At 39.8% G+C, this 16,248-nt stretch overlaps 1 protein-coding gene and 1 non-coding gene across 11 annotated transcripts in view; one reads left to right on the top strand and one right to left on the bottom strand.

Moving 5' to 3' along the window:
• The window catches only part of KLHL3 (kelch like family member 3), a 382,736-nt gene that overhangs the window by 212,562 nt on the left and 153,926 nt on the right, over positions 1 to 16,248 (top strand). For 8 of the 10 annotated variants that reach the window (XM_077138539.1, XM_077138537.1, XM_077138538.1 and 5 more), the window contains one exon: positions 5,487 to 5,606. In XM_077138539.1, coding sequence (XP_076994654.1) covers positions 5,569 to 5,606 — 38 coding nt within the window. In that variant the 5' untranslated portion in view covers positions 5,487 to 5,568. Of the gene's footprint in view, positions 1 to 836; positions 3,540 to 5,486; positions 5,607 to 16,248 lie in introns of those variants that run through there. The other 2 variants (XM_077138535.1, XM_077138543.1) reach the window with 1 other exon arrangement.
• LOC143665099 (U6 spliceosomal RNA) lies at positions 15,395 to 15,501 on the bottom strand. Its single transcript, XR_013166773.1, has one exon. It is a non-coding gene; the product is annotated as a U6 spliceosomal RNA (small nuclear RNA).

Here is a 16,248-nt window from a genome sequence, read left to right as displayed (position 1 = left end):
TGGCCTGTGCAGAAAACAGATGGGTCTTGGAGGTTGACAGTGGATTATTGTAAACTCAACCAGGTGGTAACTCCAATTGCAGCTGCTGTTTCAGATGTGGTATCATTACTTGAGTAATCAATACATTCCCTGGTACCTGGTATGCAGCTGTTGTTCTGGCAAATGCTTTTTTCTCAATAGCTATTAGTAAGGACCACTAGAAACAGTTTGCTTTCAGCTGGCAAGGTCAGCAATATACTTTCACTGTCCTATCTCAGGGATATATCAACTCTCCAGCCCTATGTCATAATCTTGTCCGCAGGGACCTTGATCATTTCTCCCTCCCACAAGACATCACACTGACCCATTATATTGATGATGTCATGTTGATTGGACCTAGTGAGGAAGAAGTAGTAACTACTCTAGACTTACTGGTAAGACATTTGCATGTCAGAGGATGGGAGATAAATCTGACAAAAATACAGGGGCCTTCCACCTCAGTGAAATTTCTAGGTGTCCAGTGGTGTGGGGCATGTTGAGATATCCCTTCTAAGGTAAAGGATAAGTTGCTGCATCTGGCCCCTCCTACCACCAAAAAAGAGGCACAATGCCTAGTTGGTCTCTTTGGATTTTGGTGACAACATATTCCTCATTTGGGTGTGCTACTCCGGCCCATTTATTGAGTGACCAGAAAAGCTGCTAATTTTGAGTGGGGACCTGAACAAGAGGAGGCTCTGCTACAAGTCCAGGCTGCTGTACAAGCTGCTCTGCCACTTGGGCTGTATGATCCAGCAGATCCAATGGTGCTGGAAGTGTCAGTTGCAAATAGAGATGCTATCTGGAGCCTTTGGCAGACCCCTATAGGAGAATCACAATGCAGACCCTTAGGATTTTGGAGCAAAGCCTTACCATCTGCTGCAGATAACTATTCTTCTTTTGAGAAACAGCTTTTGACCTGCTATTGGGCCTTAGTAGAAACTGAATGCTTAACCATGGACCACCAAGTTATCATGAGACTTGAGTTGCCTATCATGAGCTGGGTGTTGTCTGACCCACCAAACCATAAAGTTGGGGATGCACAGCAGCACTCTATTGTAAAATGGAAATGGTATATATGAGATAGAGTCAGAGCAAGTCCTGAAGGCACAAGTAAGTTACATGAAGAAGTGGCCCAAATGCCCATGGTCTCTACTCCTGCCACATTACCTTCTCTCCCCCAGACCAGAGCTATGGCCTCTTGGGGAGTCCCTTACAGTGAATTGACTGTGGAAGAGAAAACTCGGGCCTGGTTTACAGATCATTCAGCATGATATGCAGGTACCACCCGAAAGTGGACAGCTGCAGCACTACAACCCCTTTCTGGGGTGTCCTTGAAGGATGGTGGTGAGGGGAAATCCTCCCTTGGGTACAACTTCGAGCAGTGCACCTGGTTGTTCATTTTACTTGGAAGGAGAACTGGCCAGAGGTGTGTTTGTATACTGACTCCTGGGTTGTTGCTAATGGTTTGGCTGGATGGTCAGGGACTCGGAAAGGCCATAATTGGAAAATTGATGACAAAGACATCTGGGGAAGAAGTATGTAGATAGACCTTTCTGAGTGTGCTAAAAACATGAACATATTTGCGTCCCATGTGAATGTGCACCAAAGGGTGACTTCAGCAGAGGAAGGTTTTAATAATCAAGTGGATAAGATGACCCATTTTTTGGATACCAGTCAGCCTCTTTCCCCAGCAACTCTTGTCATTGCCCAGTGGGCTCATGAACAATGTGGTCATGGTGGTAGGGATGGAGGTTATGCATGGGCTCAGCAACATGGACTTCCACTCGCCAAGGCTGGCTTGGCTACAGCCACTTCTGAGTGCCCAATCTGCCAGCAGCAGAGACCCACACTCAGCCCCCGATGTGGCACCATTCCCCGAGGTGACCAGCCAGCTACATGGTGGCAGGTTGATTCGTTGGACCACTCCCTTCATGGAAGGGGCTGCGATTTGTTCTAACTGGAATAGACACATACTCTGGATATGGGTTTGCTTTTCCTGCATGCAATGCTTCTGCCAAAATTATCATCTGTGGGTTTACAGAATGCCTTATCCACCATCATGGTATTCCACACAGCATTGCTTCTGATCCAGGAACACACTTCACAGCAAATGAAGTGCGAGAATGGGCACATGCTCATGGAATTCTCTGGTCTTACCATGTTCCCCATCATCCAGAAGCATCTGAATTGATAGAACAGTGGAATGGCTTTTTGAGAACTCAATTACGGTGCCAACTAGGTGGCAATACCTTGAAGGGCTGGGGTAATGTTTTCCAGGAAGCTACATATGCTCTGAATCAGCGTCCACTGTATGGTGCTGTTTATCCCATAGCCAGGATCCATGGGTCCAGGAACCGAGGGATGGAAATGGGAGTGGCACCACTCACTATTACCCCTAGTGATCAACTTGGAAAATTTCTGCTTCATGTCCCTGTGACCCTGAGCTCTGCTGGGCTACGGGTTTTAGTTCCAAAAGGGGGAGTGCTTCCACCAGGAGAAACAGTGATTCCATTGAACTGGAATCTAAGACTGCCACCTGGTCACTTTGGGCTACTCATGCCCCTGGATCAACAAGCCAAGAAGGGGATTACATTATTGTCTGGGGTGATTGACCCTGACTATCAGGGGGAAATAGCACTGCAACTACACAATGGAGGTAATGAAGAGTTTTCTTGGAATATAGGAGATCCCCTAGGGCGTCTTTTAGTACTACTATGCCCTGTGATTAAAATCAATGAAAAACTGCAACAACCTAATCCAGGCAGGAATACCAATGGCTCTGAAACTTCAGGAATGAAGGTTTGGTCATCCCACCAGGCAAAGAACCATGGCCAGCTGAAGCGCTTGGTGAGGGTAAAGGGAACATGGAATGGGTAGTGGAAGAAGGTAGTGATAAATATGAACCTCGACCACATGATCAGTTACAGACACGAGGACTGTAATGCTGTTTTGTTCCTGTTATACTATTTAAGTTGTAAGATACCAAGTTTAAGAATGAATATTACCCAAGGATTTGCACCCTATTCTGGAGAGATTTAATGTGTTTCTAGTTATATGCAGGACAATTGAGTATTGTTAGGTGAAAGAAAAAATGTGTTTTATTGATTTTTATTTAGAAGTAAGTGTGGTTTAAGGTGATATGTATAGCTGCCAAGTAGACAAGAAGTGAACTGTCATGGTCAAGTTCATGTGTCAACTTAGCCAAGTGGTGGTACCTGCTTGTCTGGTTGGGCAAGTCCTGGCCTATCTGTTGCAATGAGGACATTTCATAGAATAAAATCATGATCACGTCCACTGCATCCACAGCTGATTCCATTTGTAATCAGCCAAAGGGCGTGTCTTCTGCAATGAGTGATGCTTAATCTAATCACTGGAAGTCTTTTAAGGAGGATTCAGAAGAGACAGGCTCTTCCTGCTTGGGCCGGCGAGCCTCTCCTGTGGAGTTCGTCCAGACCCTCCATCAGAATTGTCAACTTCACAGCCTGCCCTGCGGATTTTGGACTCTGCATTCCCATGGTTATGTGAGACACTTTTATGAATTTTATATTTGCAAGTGTTTCCTGTTGATTCTGTTTCTCTAGAGAACCCTATCTAATACAATATCATAACATAAAATCAATGTCAGATAAAATAAAAGCTTAAAATACAAAAATAAAAAATGTTAAGCTTTTATTAGAAAATGGAAATGAATATCTTTCTGTCCTTAGAGCAAGGAAGGGCACTAACTATAAAAGGAATTTTGCTTGTGGGATTTCTTTCATGAAGTTTTTCATCTTTGTGGGGTGCCTCCTCATCCTGATCTCATTTTCTGGCCTGAGATTTTCTTTATCCACATAGATACATGACTCTAATCATCTGCCTTCATGCATCTCTTGATATTTAGCTTCCTGTGCTCAGCTGACTTCCTTGTACCAAGAATCCAAACAGCCCCAAAGTTCAGATGACTAAGGCTTATGTTTGCATGTTGAATTGAAGGTGAGGCAGGGAGCCAAAGGAGGAGTCTGACATTATCAGACAGACAAACTGTAGGTCTGTCTTGTTCATTTTATTTCAGTGTTCCAATAGTTAGAAATCTGAGAGACTGTCAAATTTCTGCAATATTCTGTTAGCCACAGTAGCCCTTTTCTCTAGCCAGTTTGCAAGCCATGCACAGAGGAGACCCCTAGGGAAAGTCAAGGGATACTACTACCCCTAGTGTCCTAGAATTGGGGTGAACTGTGGGTCCCCAGTTCTACATGAGTGGAGAAGTTTCTGTTTCCCTATTAGCAAAGCTAAGCTGTGCCTGGTCTAAACAGACGTAACTTCAAATCCCAGACTTAACCTTGAAACTGAATAGTTTTCACTAGTTTGGGGAGAAAGTCTTTTCTTGTGTTCTCCTTTCCGCGTTCTTTCGATCTTTCCTTCCTACCCCCAGTGAAGTTGAAACATATTGGTCAGGAGTACTTGGACAGCTAGCTGATGTTTCATAGGAATCTGAATGTTTTGTCTCTTGATTTTAGTCTGGAAGGCTTTGAGATTATGGGTGACTCTGACTAGTAACCATCTGCTCAGTCAGCCCACACAGATAGCCCTTCTTTCCATAACAATTAAAATTCCCTGTCATTCTGTGGGATTATGGTTTCCCAAGAGCCTTCACTTTTATTCCTCTGTTCTTCATACCACAGGCAATGTGCTTTTTCTAAAGAACAAATTTGTTCACCTGCTTCCTCTCCTACTTCTCTGTTTAAAACCCTTTGACGGCTTTTCATTGTTTCAGCGTGAAATCCATACTCCTTAGCTTTGTCTCTAAGACCCTTATAAGACTGCTCACTCTTCTAGCCTTTTCTCTTGATGCTCTCCTCTTGTGCTATACTATCAAGTACTTTGGACACACTTTGATCTTTTTCTCTTCTGAGGTCTATATGCATACTGCTTCCTCTGCCTGGAATACGTTTTATCTTTTATATATGTATATATCTGATATATATATCTACTATATATATATATATATATATATATATATCAAATATATATCTAATTTCTGTTCTTCCTGTAGGTCTCAGCTTCCAGGAACTTTTCCCTTAACCTGCCAGCACTTGGTCCCAATTAAATATAGTACCTGCCACTTAGTAAGCTCTATTAAGTTTTTGTTGAATGCCCAAACATCCTTGTGAAGTGAATGGTATGGTTCTTAGCCCTTAGATGGAAGGATGTAAAATAAGGACCTTCCACAAGGTCACACAAGTATTTAGTGGAAGAAGCTGACCTAGGACCTAGTCCTCAGCCCTCTCAGGAGGAATGCACTTTTCATTGGAAAATCCTGCAGAAATGCCTGACCCAATGCATTTCCTTTCCTGCTGAGTCTGGGGTGAGAATGGGCTGGCAGAGATTCCCCTAGTGGGTAAGGAAATGCATGGTTTTGTGACAGTTGGACAGATGAATTTACCAATGTGTGATCCTCTCCCCTTCCTCTCCCTTCCTGCTCACAGCATCAAGCCGAGCTCCCAGCCACCAGCGCAGGCTGGGGATGATGAGAAGAACCAGAGGACGATCACAGTCAACCCTGCCCACATGGGGAAGGCGTTCAAGGTTATGAATGAACTGCGGAGGTATTTTTCCTTTCTTGCCTGTGCCCTTTCTGGGGAAACTTGGGGCGGGGGGAGGAGCGTCTTCCCGGACTGAGAGCAGGAGTCAGAACACCACCGCATAGAGCTAGCTCTGCTTCTTTCCCACCCACTCTCAGAGAAACGCTCCTGGTTTCTCTTTTAAACACTGATTGAAACAGAATGGTTTTGCTGGAAATTTCTCTTTTTCATTTTGTATTTAACACCTGTCATTTTAGTGTTTAATCACAGGGGACAAATCCTTTATGATTACAGCAGCTTTGTTCATAGACTTGATTTCTAACTGAACCAGCTGCTTGAAGACCAGTAATAGAATGATAGCAACACCTACACACAATTACAGATGAAATATTACTGATGCCACATATTTTCTTTTAGCCTCCCTCTCTCCTTCCTTGATCTGAACTTAGCTTGGCAAGGCAGTCACATGAATGTAGAATACCTAATTGCTCAAATGTGATTTAACTCTGTAAAGAAAGAAATGAAATGCAGATGTACTCACCCTCCACGAACTAAATCATTAGGGGAATGCAGGTCATTTGTAAGTGTGCCTTTGATGAGTTTGTTCCAAGGCAGGCTGAAAGCACCATCCCTGCATTTTTCTCTACAAAGCCTGTGTACGCAGCCAGCCTCTTCCTTAAGCAAAGAGCTCAGAAACTTCCCTTGCCCATACCATGATTTACCATATATTCCTCCTGTTATGAGCTGTGATCATTTATTTCCTCTTTTCTCGTTTAGTTTATCAGTAAGCTCCCTGAGGGCAGGGCCTCCTCTGAGTCATTTCTATCTCCAGCACCTGGCACTTCATAGGAGCTTCATTCATTTACCAAAAATGACTGGAGGCACACTGGCTGGGCCCTGGGGTGGGGGTAAAGTAATTAAAAATAAATCAATGAAAATGATCTTTCCACAGTGTATGGGTGTGTTATGAAGGAGGAATGCACCAGGTGCCTGACAGGTGGTAGGTGTGCAGTAAATTCCTGTTCCTTAAAGAGTGCTTTGAAAGCAAGTATATCACACTGGAACTTCAGAGAACATTTCCTAAAGAGGGTGATGGTTGAACTGAATTTTGAAGGGCAAGTAAGAGTTAAAGAGATGAAGGGTGGTGGGACAAGGGGGAGGCAGTCCAGGAAGAGAAAATGGCATGAGCAAAGGCACATGTATCTGAAGAAGTGTTTGTTGAATGGGAAATTGAGCTACTTTTAAACAAAAAATTCTATCTGATTCAATCCTCATTTCCTCAATTCTCTTTCTTCAGGGCCCAGTCTTTGGCATGAAAATCCAGGCTAAATTAAATTTGTCTTATGCCCCACTGCTCAATTTTTATTAGGCCTTCCGCCAGATTCCCTGGAAGCTCTGTTGATTGTTGTCTTATATAGCAGGCTATACTGATGTTCATACCTTTGTATGCTTCTCTTGTCACTAAAGAATTTATACGTCATGTTCCCTAGACACTATTGAGGTTCCTCATCTAGTTCACTTGAGTGTGGCTTGTGTCCTTTGTCTGATTTAAGACTCCAGGCCTCTCACCCAAACCTTCGTATTTTGCCTGGGATAGCCTACTCCCTTGAGCAGTGAGAGGGAGCACTCAGGGGAGAGATATGTACGCAGAATCTACCCCCCCCCCCCAGGCTCCGTTATTAGCATCCTTTCTTTTCTTAAATGAATTAAAAAAAATCATCCTGCTAAGTCCTCATTGCCTCTGTTGCAATTTGCTAGGTTTTTACACCTTTTCCCAAGAGAATCGACTTGGATTTAACTTCCTCCAACAGTTCTGTTTCCTCTTCTCTTTTGTATAAATCATTATTTGCCACAGTCTCTTCTGAGGGACACTGATTCTCTCAAGATGCTCTTCGGGAAAAAGGGCTCTGTGCCCAAATGTGTTTGAAAAATTCTGTATACTGTACACCTTCTGAGATTTATAATGCATATGGGGCATATTAAAAGCTCTGAGAAGTCCTGTAATAAAGGAACTTGTTTAACTGAAAGTTTCCTACAACATATTTGATATAGAACCATTTTGGTGGTTGTTGTTATGTATAGACTGTTTTGTGAAACTTGTTTTGGAAAATGCTGGTCTAAATTCCAAACATAGTCCTTTGCTGAAATTGAAGTGAGTAATAACTAACCTTGTTTTTCCTCTTTCTGTTTTTTCAAACGGACCACAATCTATGTATGTATTGTCTGAGAAAATTTTAGTTCAGTTTTGACATGGATGGTTAATTTCCCTTTCATTTTTCTCATGCTTTCTTTGGTAAAAGGAATATACTTATTAAAGAAAGTTTATAAAATGCAGATTAACAAAAGTCACTTATAATTTTATCATGTAGTGGTAACCATTGTTAACACTTTGGAGAATATCCTTATCTTTAAAATACATGTTTCAACCTGATTTTTCTCTTGACACTTTATTAAGCAAGTTGTTCTATGTCACTATTTTGCAATGTTATTTTAAGTGGATGCATAATATTCTATTTTTTGGTTTATTTTTTTCACATAGTTCCCCTGTTGGAAATGTAAGTTTTCCCAATTCCTTATATAAATGACACCTGCAGTGGTTATCTTTGTATCAGTATAGCATAGTGGTCATAAGCATAGACTCTGGAGCCAGAGAGCCTGTTTTCAAATCTTAATTGTAGGACTCACTAGCTTTGTGATCCTGGATAAGGTGATTAATTTCCCTGGCCTTACTTTCATTATCCATAAAATGAGGCTCTCAATAGTACCAATAAGTAAAGTGCTTAAGAACACTGACAGTGACAGCACCTGTGTTATTGTTGCTAAATACTTGAGCACATCCATTATTATTTCTATAGAATTAATTCCTAGAAGTAGAACTGCTTATTCCAATAGCAGCAGATTCAACAAGCATTTATTAGGTAGAATAATATAACAACAACAACAACAATAATAATACCTAGTCCTCCAGTATTGTTGTGAGACCTACCTGGCACACAGTTAGCATTATGTAAGTGTTAACCATTATTACTGTGATGTGTTAAGTATTGTGCTAGGTTACTGGCAGTAAATAAGAGAATCTAAGTCCTGCCTTCAATGAAGCTTGTACTCTAATGAGGTTCAAAGGGTATATAAAATTCCTAGTGTCTTAAGAGGTATTTAAATAGCTTATTTCTAAAAACTAAAGTGCGTCGGGCAAGACAGAGAGAGAGAAGTGGTCCTGAATAGTAACTTTATCGATCTGGGTGAGTTTGATGAAAACTAGAGAGAGGCTGGGACATACTTTGCTTTGATGAGGGCCTGGACTAAAGCATCTTGCCATGCAAGGATTAAGCTAATGAAATGTTATATGATATTCCAGGGACCTGGGATCATTTCTTGCATTGTTTTCACATTCCACCCCCCTCAATTTTAAGCTATTTTAGTTCAAGCACACATGTTCCTTGCAATTTATGAATCACACAATTCACGAGTTTCCTATTCTTTTTATTTCCATAGAAGAGAATGGGCTGTTGGCATGACAACTGCCCAGGTTTCCTCCGCTTTTGTACTTCACTGTATCGCTTTGGCCAGACCAAAGCTTCTTTGGCTCCTGACTTACTGTCTGGCTGGCAAGCGGGGATATAGTCCTCTCTTGGAACAGCACGCCCTGACCAGGCCCAAAAAAGAGGGCAGACAGGATGGGACACAATGAGTATTTAGAATCCACGTTCTCTCCAATCTCCTCTTGACTGTTTTAATCTCGCATTTTACCATTGGAAACAGTTTTCTACTGTCATCACTCTTTTTTTTTAAGATGATCTGTCACTTTTTAATGCTAGTATTGAACTATCTTAGCACATTGCTTTCTGTATTTGTTTTTTCTTTGAACAACACAAGCAAAGAACTTTTATTTTCTCCCCATGTTACTTGTGAACAATCATTAACAATATCAATCTGTTCAAACACCCATCTACAGTTCTATTACAGCTGCACTTCTATCAGTAAAAGCCATCTTAGGTTAGTTCACTGTCAGCACCTAGAAAGTTGCAAGAATAGATGAGTTTAGGAGGAATTGAGGGAATATGGTAGATTAGGAAGATCTGGGAATATAGTCCCTGTATCAGAAAACTATTATTTAGGCAGGAGCTGTCTGAATCAATTATTTAAAAACTCTGGAATCCTGTAGAACACTGTGAGGCATCCAAAAGGAAGAGCAGGAGGAAGAGGCTGGTAAATTGAAGTAAATGCCACTTAATTTTTCTTTCTGTGGGGAGGTTATGGTTGCCCATCCCCTAGTGTTACAGCTGGCTGCCATGGGGTCCAGCCTGTGGCATAGCTTGCTGGTGTCAGAGAAGGACTAGAAATCTAATTCCCCAAGAGCTGGAGGGTGGGGAGGAATGGAGCTGTGATCTGTTAGCTGATCACTGCTTTTTTTTTAATGCAGTTTTATTAAGATTTAGTCACAACCATATAAGCCATCTGAAGTATAGAAGTATACAATCATTGGCTTATAGTATCATCACATAGTCGTGCATACATCCCCATGATCAATTTTAGAACATTTTCATTACTCCAGAAAAGAAATAAAAATAAAAAAGAAAACCCAAATCGTCCCATAGCCTTGATTTCCCGTCCTCCCCCCATTATTGACCCATAGTATTGGCAGGTACATTTGTTACTGTTGATGAAAGAATATTAAAATATTACTGGTAACTGTAGTCTAGAGTTTGCAATAGATACGTTTCCCCCATATCCCTCTATTATCAACTCCTTGTAATAGTGTCGCACATTTGTTCTAGTTCATGAAAGAACTTTTTATATTTGTGACTACTGCTTTTGATTAGTTACTTCAGATTACAGGGGGCCAGTTCTGAGGACAGTGATGGTTTCAACCTGCTCTTGTCAAAGGTGGTGACTTTGTCATTTGGAACTGTTTGTTTTGTTTAAGTAAATATTTATTTATGAGAAAATAAATTGCAATATATTAAACATATTGAAAGCTTACACATATCACAAACATCAGAAAATTAAGGTAAAAACATAGTATATTAACTGTTTAACATACTTCTACAAGATTTTCCTACACTTTTTTAGTGGCATACTCTGTTTTTATTTTTTAATTAAAAACTTTTTATTGAGAAATATCCACACATGTACAGTCCAACCATATTATACAATCAGTGACTCACAATGTCATCATGTAGTTGTGTATTCTTCACCGTGATAATTTTTAGAACATTTGCATCACTCAGGAAAAAGAAATAAAAAGAAAAAAAAGAACTCATATATTCCATACCCCTTACACCTCTCTCTTATTGACCCACAGTATTTCAATCTATCCAATTTCTACCCTTTATCTCCTCCTATTATTTATTTGTTTTATATCCTTATTTTCTTTTTACTCATCTGTCTATTCTCTGATCAGACACAAGGTTTTCATAATCATACAGTATTGTAAAAGCTATATAGTTATACAGTCTTCTTCAAGAATCAAGGCTACTGGAACACAGTTCAACAATTTTAGGTTATTTCCCTCCAGACACTCCAATACACTATAAGCTAAAAAGGGATATCTATATAATGCATAAGAAAAACCTCCAGAATATCCTCCCACCTGTTTGAAATTTCTCAGCTACTGAGATCTTATTTTGTCTCATTTCTTTATTCCCCCTTTTGGTTAAGAAGTCTCATTTTGATGATGCTGGGTCCTGGATCATCCCTGAGAGTCAGGTCCCATGTTGCCAGGAAGATTTACATCACTGGGAGTCATGTTGGAACTATTTTTCACTTAAAATCTGTTTTATATGATACTTGTGTAGCTACCCCAGGCCCAGACGTACCCTGTACTTTGTATTCACCTTGGGCTGCCCTTGATAAGAAGGCTGAATTCTGATAGAGAGCATCATCCGATGGAAAGTCAATTTGCAAAGATGGTAAAAGGGTTTTTTTTGCTTAGTTTTGTTAGCTCTGGACACTCAAGAAAATCTCTGCCTAGCTGGATACAAACTCAAGAAACAGACATCTCAGGGAATAAATCCCATATAACATTTTAAAAATATTAAAATGTACAAAGATTACCAGAAAAACAAATAGACAGGAAATGATCGCTTATCCAAAGGAAGAGGATAAAAGTCCAGAAAACATCAAGAAAGAAGACCAGACTGTGGATAAACCAGACAAAGACTTAAAAAAAATGATCTTCAATATGCTCAAAAAATGAAAGAAAATGTAGATAAAGAATAAAGGGTATGAAGAAAACAATGAATGAACAATATGAGAATCTCAATAAAGAGATAAATATTTTTAAAAGGACCCAACAGAACTATTGGAATTGAAGACCACAATAACTGGAATGAAAATTTCCCAGAGGGTTGCAGTAGCTCATTGGACCTGACAAAAGAAAGAATCAATTTTCAATTCAAAGACAATTTAAATGAATCAGGCTGAGGAGCAGAAAGAAAACAGAATTACTAAAAGCAAAAATAGTTTAAGAAACCTGTGGGACACCATCAAGTATACCAGTATATGCATTATAGGAGTACCAGAAGGAGACGAAAGAGAGAAAGGGGCAGAAGGAATATTCAAAGAAATAGTGTCAGAAAGCTTCCCAAACTTAGTAAAAGATGTGAATATGTACATCCAAAAATCTCAGAGACCATGAAACAGGATAAAATCAAAGAGAAATATTCCCTTTCACATGCAGATCAAACTGTTGAATGCAAAGAACTAGGAGAGAGTTCTGAAGGATGCAAGAGAAAAGCAATGTGTTTTGTACAAGGGAATCCCAATAGGTTAAATGCCGATTTATCATCAGAAACAATGGAGGCAGAAAGTCAGTGGGTTGAAATATTTAAAGTGCTGAGAGAAAATAATTGATAACCAATAATTTTATATCTGGAAAGACTTTGTTTCAAAAGTGAGGGGGAAACTTCCCCAAGTGGAGAATTCTTGATATTAAAAAAAAGTGAGGGGGAGATTAAGGTATTCCTAGACATGTCATTGAGAGAAATGCAGATGTAAACTATGGAAGATATAAGGAATACAAAATAGTTTATTATTAAAATACTCTCTTGCCGCAAAAAGAGATATTCCTAAACATACAAAAGCAAAGGGGGTTCATTAACACAAGACCTGCTCTACAAGCAATTCTAAAGGGAATTTTTCGGACTGAAGGGAAAGCACACAAGATAGTGGTTCAAAGCAGCAAAAAGAAATAAAGACCTGTGGTAAAGATAACTGTTCTAATTTGCTAGTGGCCAGAATGCAATGGCTTTTAAAAGGGGGAATTAAGTTGCAAGTTTATAGTTTGAAGGCTGTGAAAATGTCCCAGTTAAAGCAAGTCTATAAAAATGTCTAAATTAAGGCACCAACAAGAGGTACTTTCATTCAAGAAAGGCTGATGAAGTTCAGGGTTTCTTTCTCAACTGGAAAGTCACATGGTGAACATGGCGATATCTGCTAGCTTTCTCTCCAGGCTTCTTTTTTCATGAAGCTCCCCCAGGGGTGTTTTCCTTCTTCATCTCCAAAGGTCCCCGGCTATGTGGGCTTTCATGGTTCTTCTGCTCTTTCCAAAAAATGATTCCTCTTTTAAAGGATTCCAGTGAGCTAACTGAGACCCACTTGGAAAGGGTGGAGTCACATCTCCCTCTAATCAAAGGTTAATACCCACAATAGGGGAAGCCATATTTCTATGGAGATAATCTGTGTTAGTTAGATTAAATTATCAACTTGGCCAGGTGAGCATACCTAGTCTTGTTGCTGTGGACATAAGCCAATGGTATGTGAACCTCATCTGTTGCTAATTACATCTGCAGTCGGCTAGGAGGCGTGTCTGCTGCAATGAGTGACGTTTGACTTAATTGGCTGGTGCTTAAATGAGAGAATGCAATGTAGCACAGCCTAGCAGCTCGGCATTCCTCATCTCAGCACTCGCAGCTCAGCCCAGGCCTTTGGAGATGCAGAAAGAAGTCACCCCGGGGAAAGTTGTTGGATCCCAAGGGCCTGGAGAGAAGACCAGCAGAGACCATCCTGTGCCTTCCATGTAAGAAAGAACCTCAGTGGAAAGTGAGCTGCCTTTCCTCTGAAGAACCAACAAAATAAATCCCCTTTTATTAAAAGCCAATCCATCTCTGGTGTGTTGCATTCTGGCAGCTAGCAAACTAGAATATAATCTAATCAAATTCCCACCCAGCAATATATATATATATATATTTTTTTTTTTTGCATGGGCAGGCACCGGGGATCAAACCTAGGTCTCTGTCATGGCAGGCGAGAACTCTGCCTGCTGAACCACTGTGGCCCACTCCCCACCCAGCAATATTTAATGAGGGTTAAAGGACATAGCTTTTCTGGGGTACACCACAGATTCAAACCAGCACAGTAACCCTATAGGTAATTATAACTGTTCTAGTTTGCCAGCTGCCAGAATGCAATATACCAGAAACACAATGGCTTTTAAAAGGAGAATTTAATAAGTTGCTAGTTTACAGTTCTAAGACCAAAAAAAGTCCCAATTAAAACAAGTCTATAGAAATGTCCAATCTAAGGCATCCAAGGAAAGATACCTTGGTTCAAGAAGGCCGGTGAAGTTCAGGGTTTCTCTCTCAAGTGAGAAGGCACATGGTGAACACAGTCAGAGTTTTTCTCTCATCTGGAAAGGCAGATGGTGAACACGGTCAGGATTCCTCTCTCATCTGGAAGGGCACATGGCAAACACGGCATCATCTGCTAGCTTCTTCTCCTGGCTTCCTGTTTCATGAAGCTCCCCGGGAGACATTTTCCTTCTTCATCTCCAAAGGTCACTGGCTGGTGGACTCTGCTTCTTGTGGCTATGTCATTCTTCTCTACTCTCTCTGAATCCCCTATTCTCCAAAATGTTTCCTCTTTTATGGGATTTCAGAAACTAATCATGACCCACCCGAATTGGTGGAGACATTTTATCACCTAATCCAGTTTAACAACCACTCTTGATTTAATTACATCCCCAGGGAGATAATCTGATTAGTTTTAAACATATGGTATTGAATAGGGATTATTCTGCCTTTATGAAATGGAATTTAGATTAAAACGTGGCTTTTCTAGGGGACATGCATCCTTCCAAACTAGCACAATAACTGTCAGTATTATTGCATTGTACTTTTTGTTATGTAACTCCATTTCTTACTTCCTACAGGTGCTAAAATGCAAATACATAAAAAGTAATAATAAAAATATGGTTTTGGACATATAATGTACAAAGATAAATTTGTAACAACTGAAAAAAAGGTGTGTGTGCAAAATGGATAAAAAAGCATGACCCAACTATATGCTGTTTACATGAGACTCACCTTATATTTAAATGCATAAGTATGTTGAAAGTGAAAGGATGGAAAAAATATATCATGTATGTAGTGAACTGAGGTAGTTATACTAACCTCAGATAAAATAGAATTTAAGTAAAAAACAGTTACAAGGGACAAAGATTGTCATTATACACTGATAAAGGGTCAATTCAACAAGAAGATTTAACAATATAAATATATATGTACCTAACAGCAAAGCCCCAAAATATATGAAGGAAATACTGACAGACTTGAGGGGAGAAATAGATGGTTCTACATTCATAGTAGGAAACCTTAATATACCACATTCAATAACAGATTGAATATCTATACAGAAGATCATTAAGGAAATAGAACACTTGAACTATACTCAAAACCCACTAGACCTAACAGAAACATATATAGAACACTTTATCCAACAAAACAGAATATGCATTCTTTGTTTTTTACATTTTTTATTGTGATATATACCATATATGCAAGAAAGCAATAAATTTACAAGTACGTTTTTTTTTAAATATGGAACGCTTCCCTAATTTGCATGTCACACTTGTGCAGGGGCCATGCTTATCTTGTCTGTGTTGTTCCAATTTTAGTATATGTGCTGCTGAAGCGAGCACTACAAGTACATTTTAACAGGTAATTATAGAGCAGACTTTAAATTTTGGTATTGGTTACAGATCCACAAGTTTTCTTTTTTCTTCTAGCTGCTCCAAGACACTGGAGACCATAAGAAATATCAATATAATGATTCAGCAGTCATTCATTTGTTCAATCCTCTCTTCTCTGTTATACTACTCCTTTTTTTCTTTTTTTTGTGAAAAAGAACATATTTACAAAAAGGCACTACATTTCAAAGTACATCACAACAATTAGTTGTAGAGCAGATTTCAGAATTTGATATGGGTTACAATTCCACAATTGTAGGTTTTTACTTCTAGCTGCTCCAATGTACTGGAGACAAAAAGAAATATCAATATAATGATTCAGCAATCATACTCATTTGTTAAACCCTACCTTCTCTGTATAACGCCATCATCACCTTTGATCTTTCTCCCAGGTTATTTGGGCTATGGCCATTCTAACTTTTTCATGTTGAAAGGGGCTGTTGGAAAAAATTATATGGAATTCCATATATAATATGGAATAGGGGAATGGAACTAGTTGATAGGCTGGTCTCTCTGCATTTCAATACTTATCTGGTCCAGGGACCTATTTGGAGGTTGTAGGTTTCTGGAAAGTTACCCTAGTGCATGGAACCTTTGTAGAATCTTATACATTGCCGTAGGTAGAATACACATTTTTTTTTAAGTGCGCATGAATCATTCTTCAGGATAGACCGTATGTTGAGTCACAAAACAAGTCTC

The sequence above is a fragment of the Tamandua tetradactyla genome, chromosome 20 (genome assembly GCF_023851605.1).
Source record: "Tamandua tetradactyla isolate mTamTet1 chromosome 20, mTamTet1.pri, whole genome shotgun sequence".
NCBI lineage: Eukaryota > Metazoa > Chordata > Mammalia > Pilosa > Myrmecophagidae > Tamandua > Tamandua tetradactyla.
The sequence above is the reverse complement of the archived record's forward strand: the minus strand, read 5'-3'. Positions and strand labels throughout refer to the sequence as shown.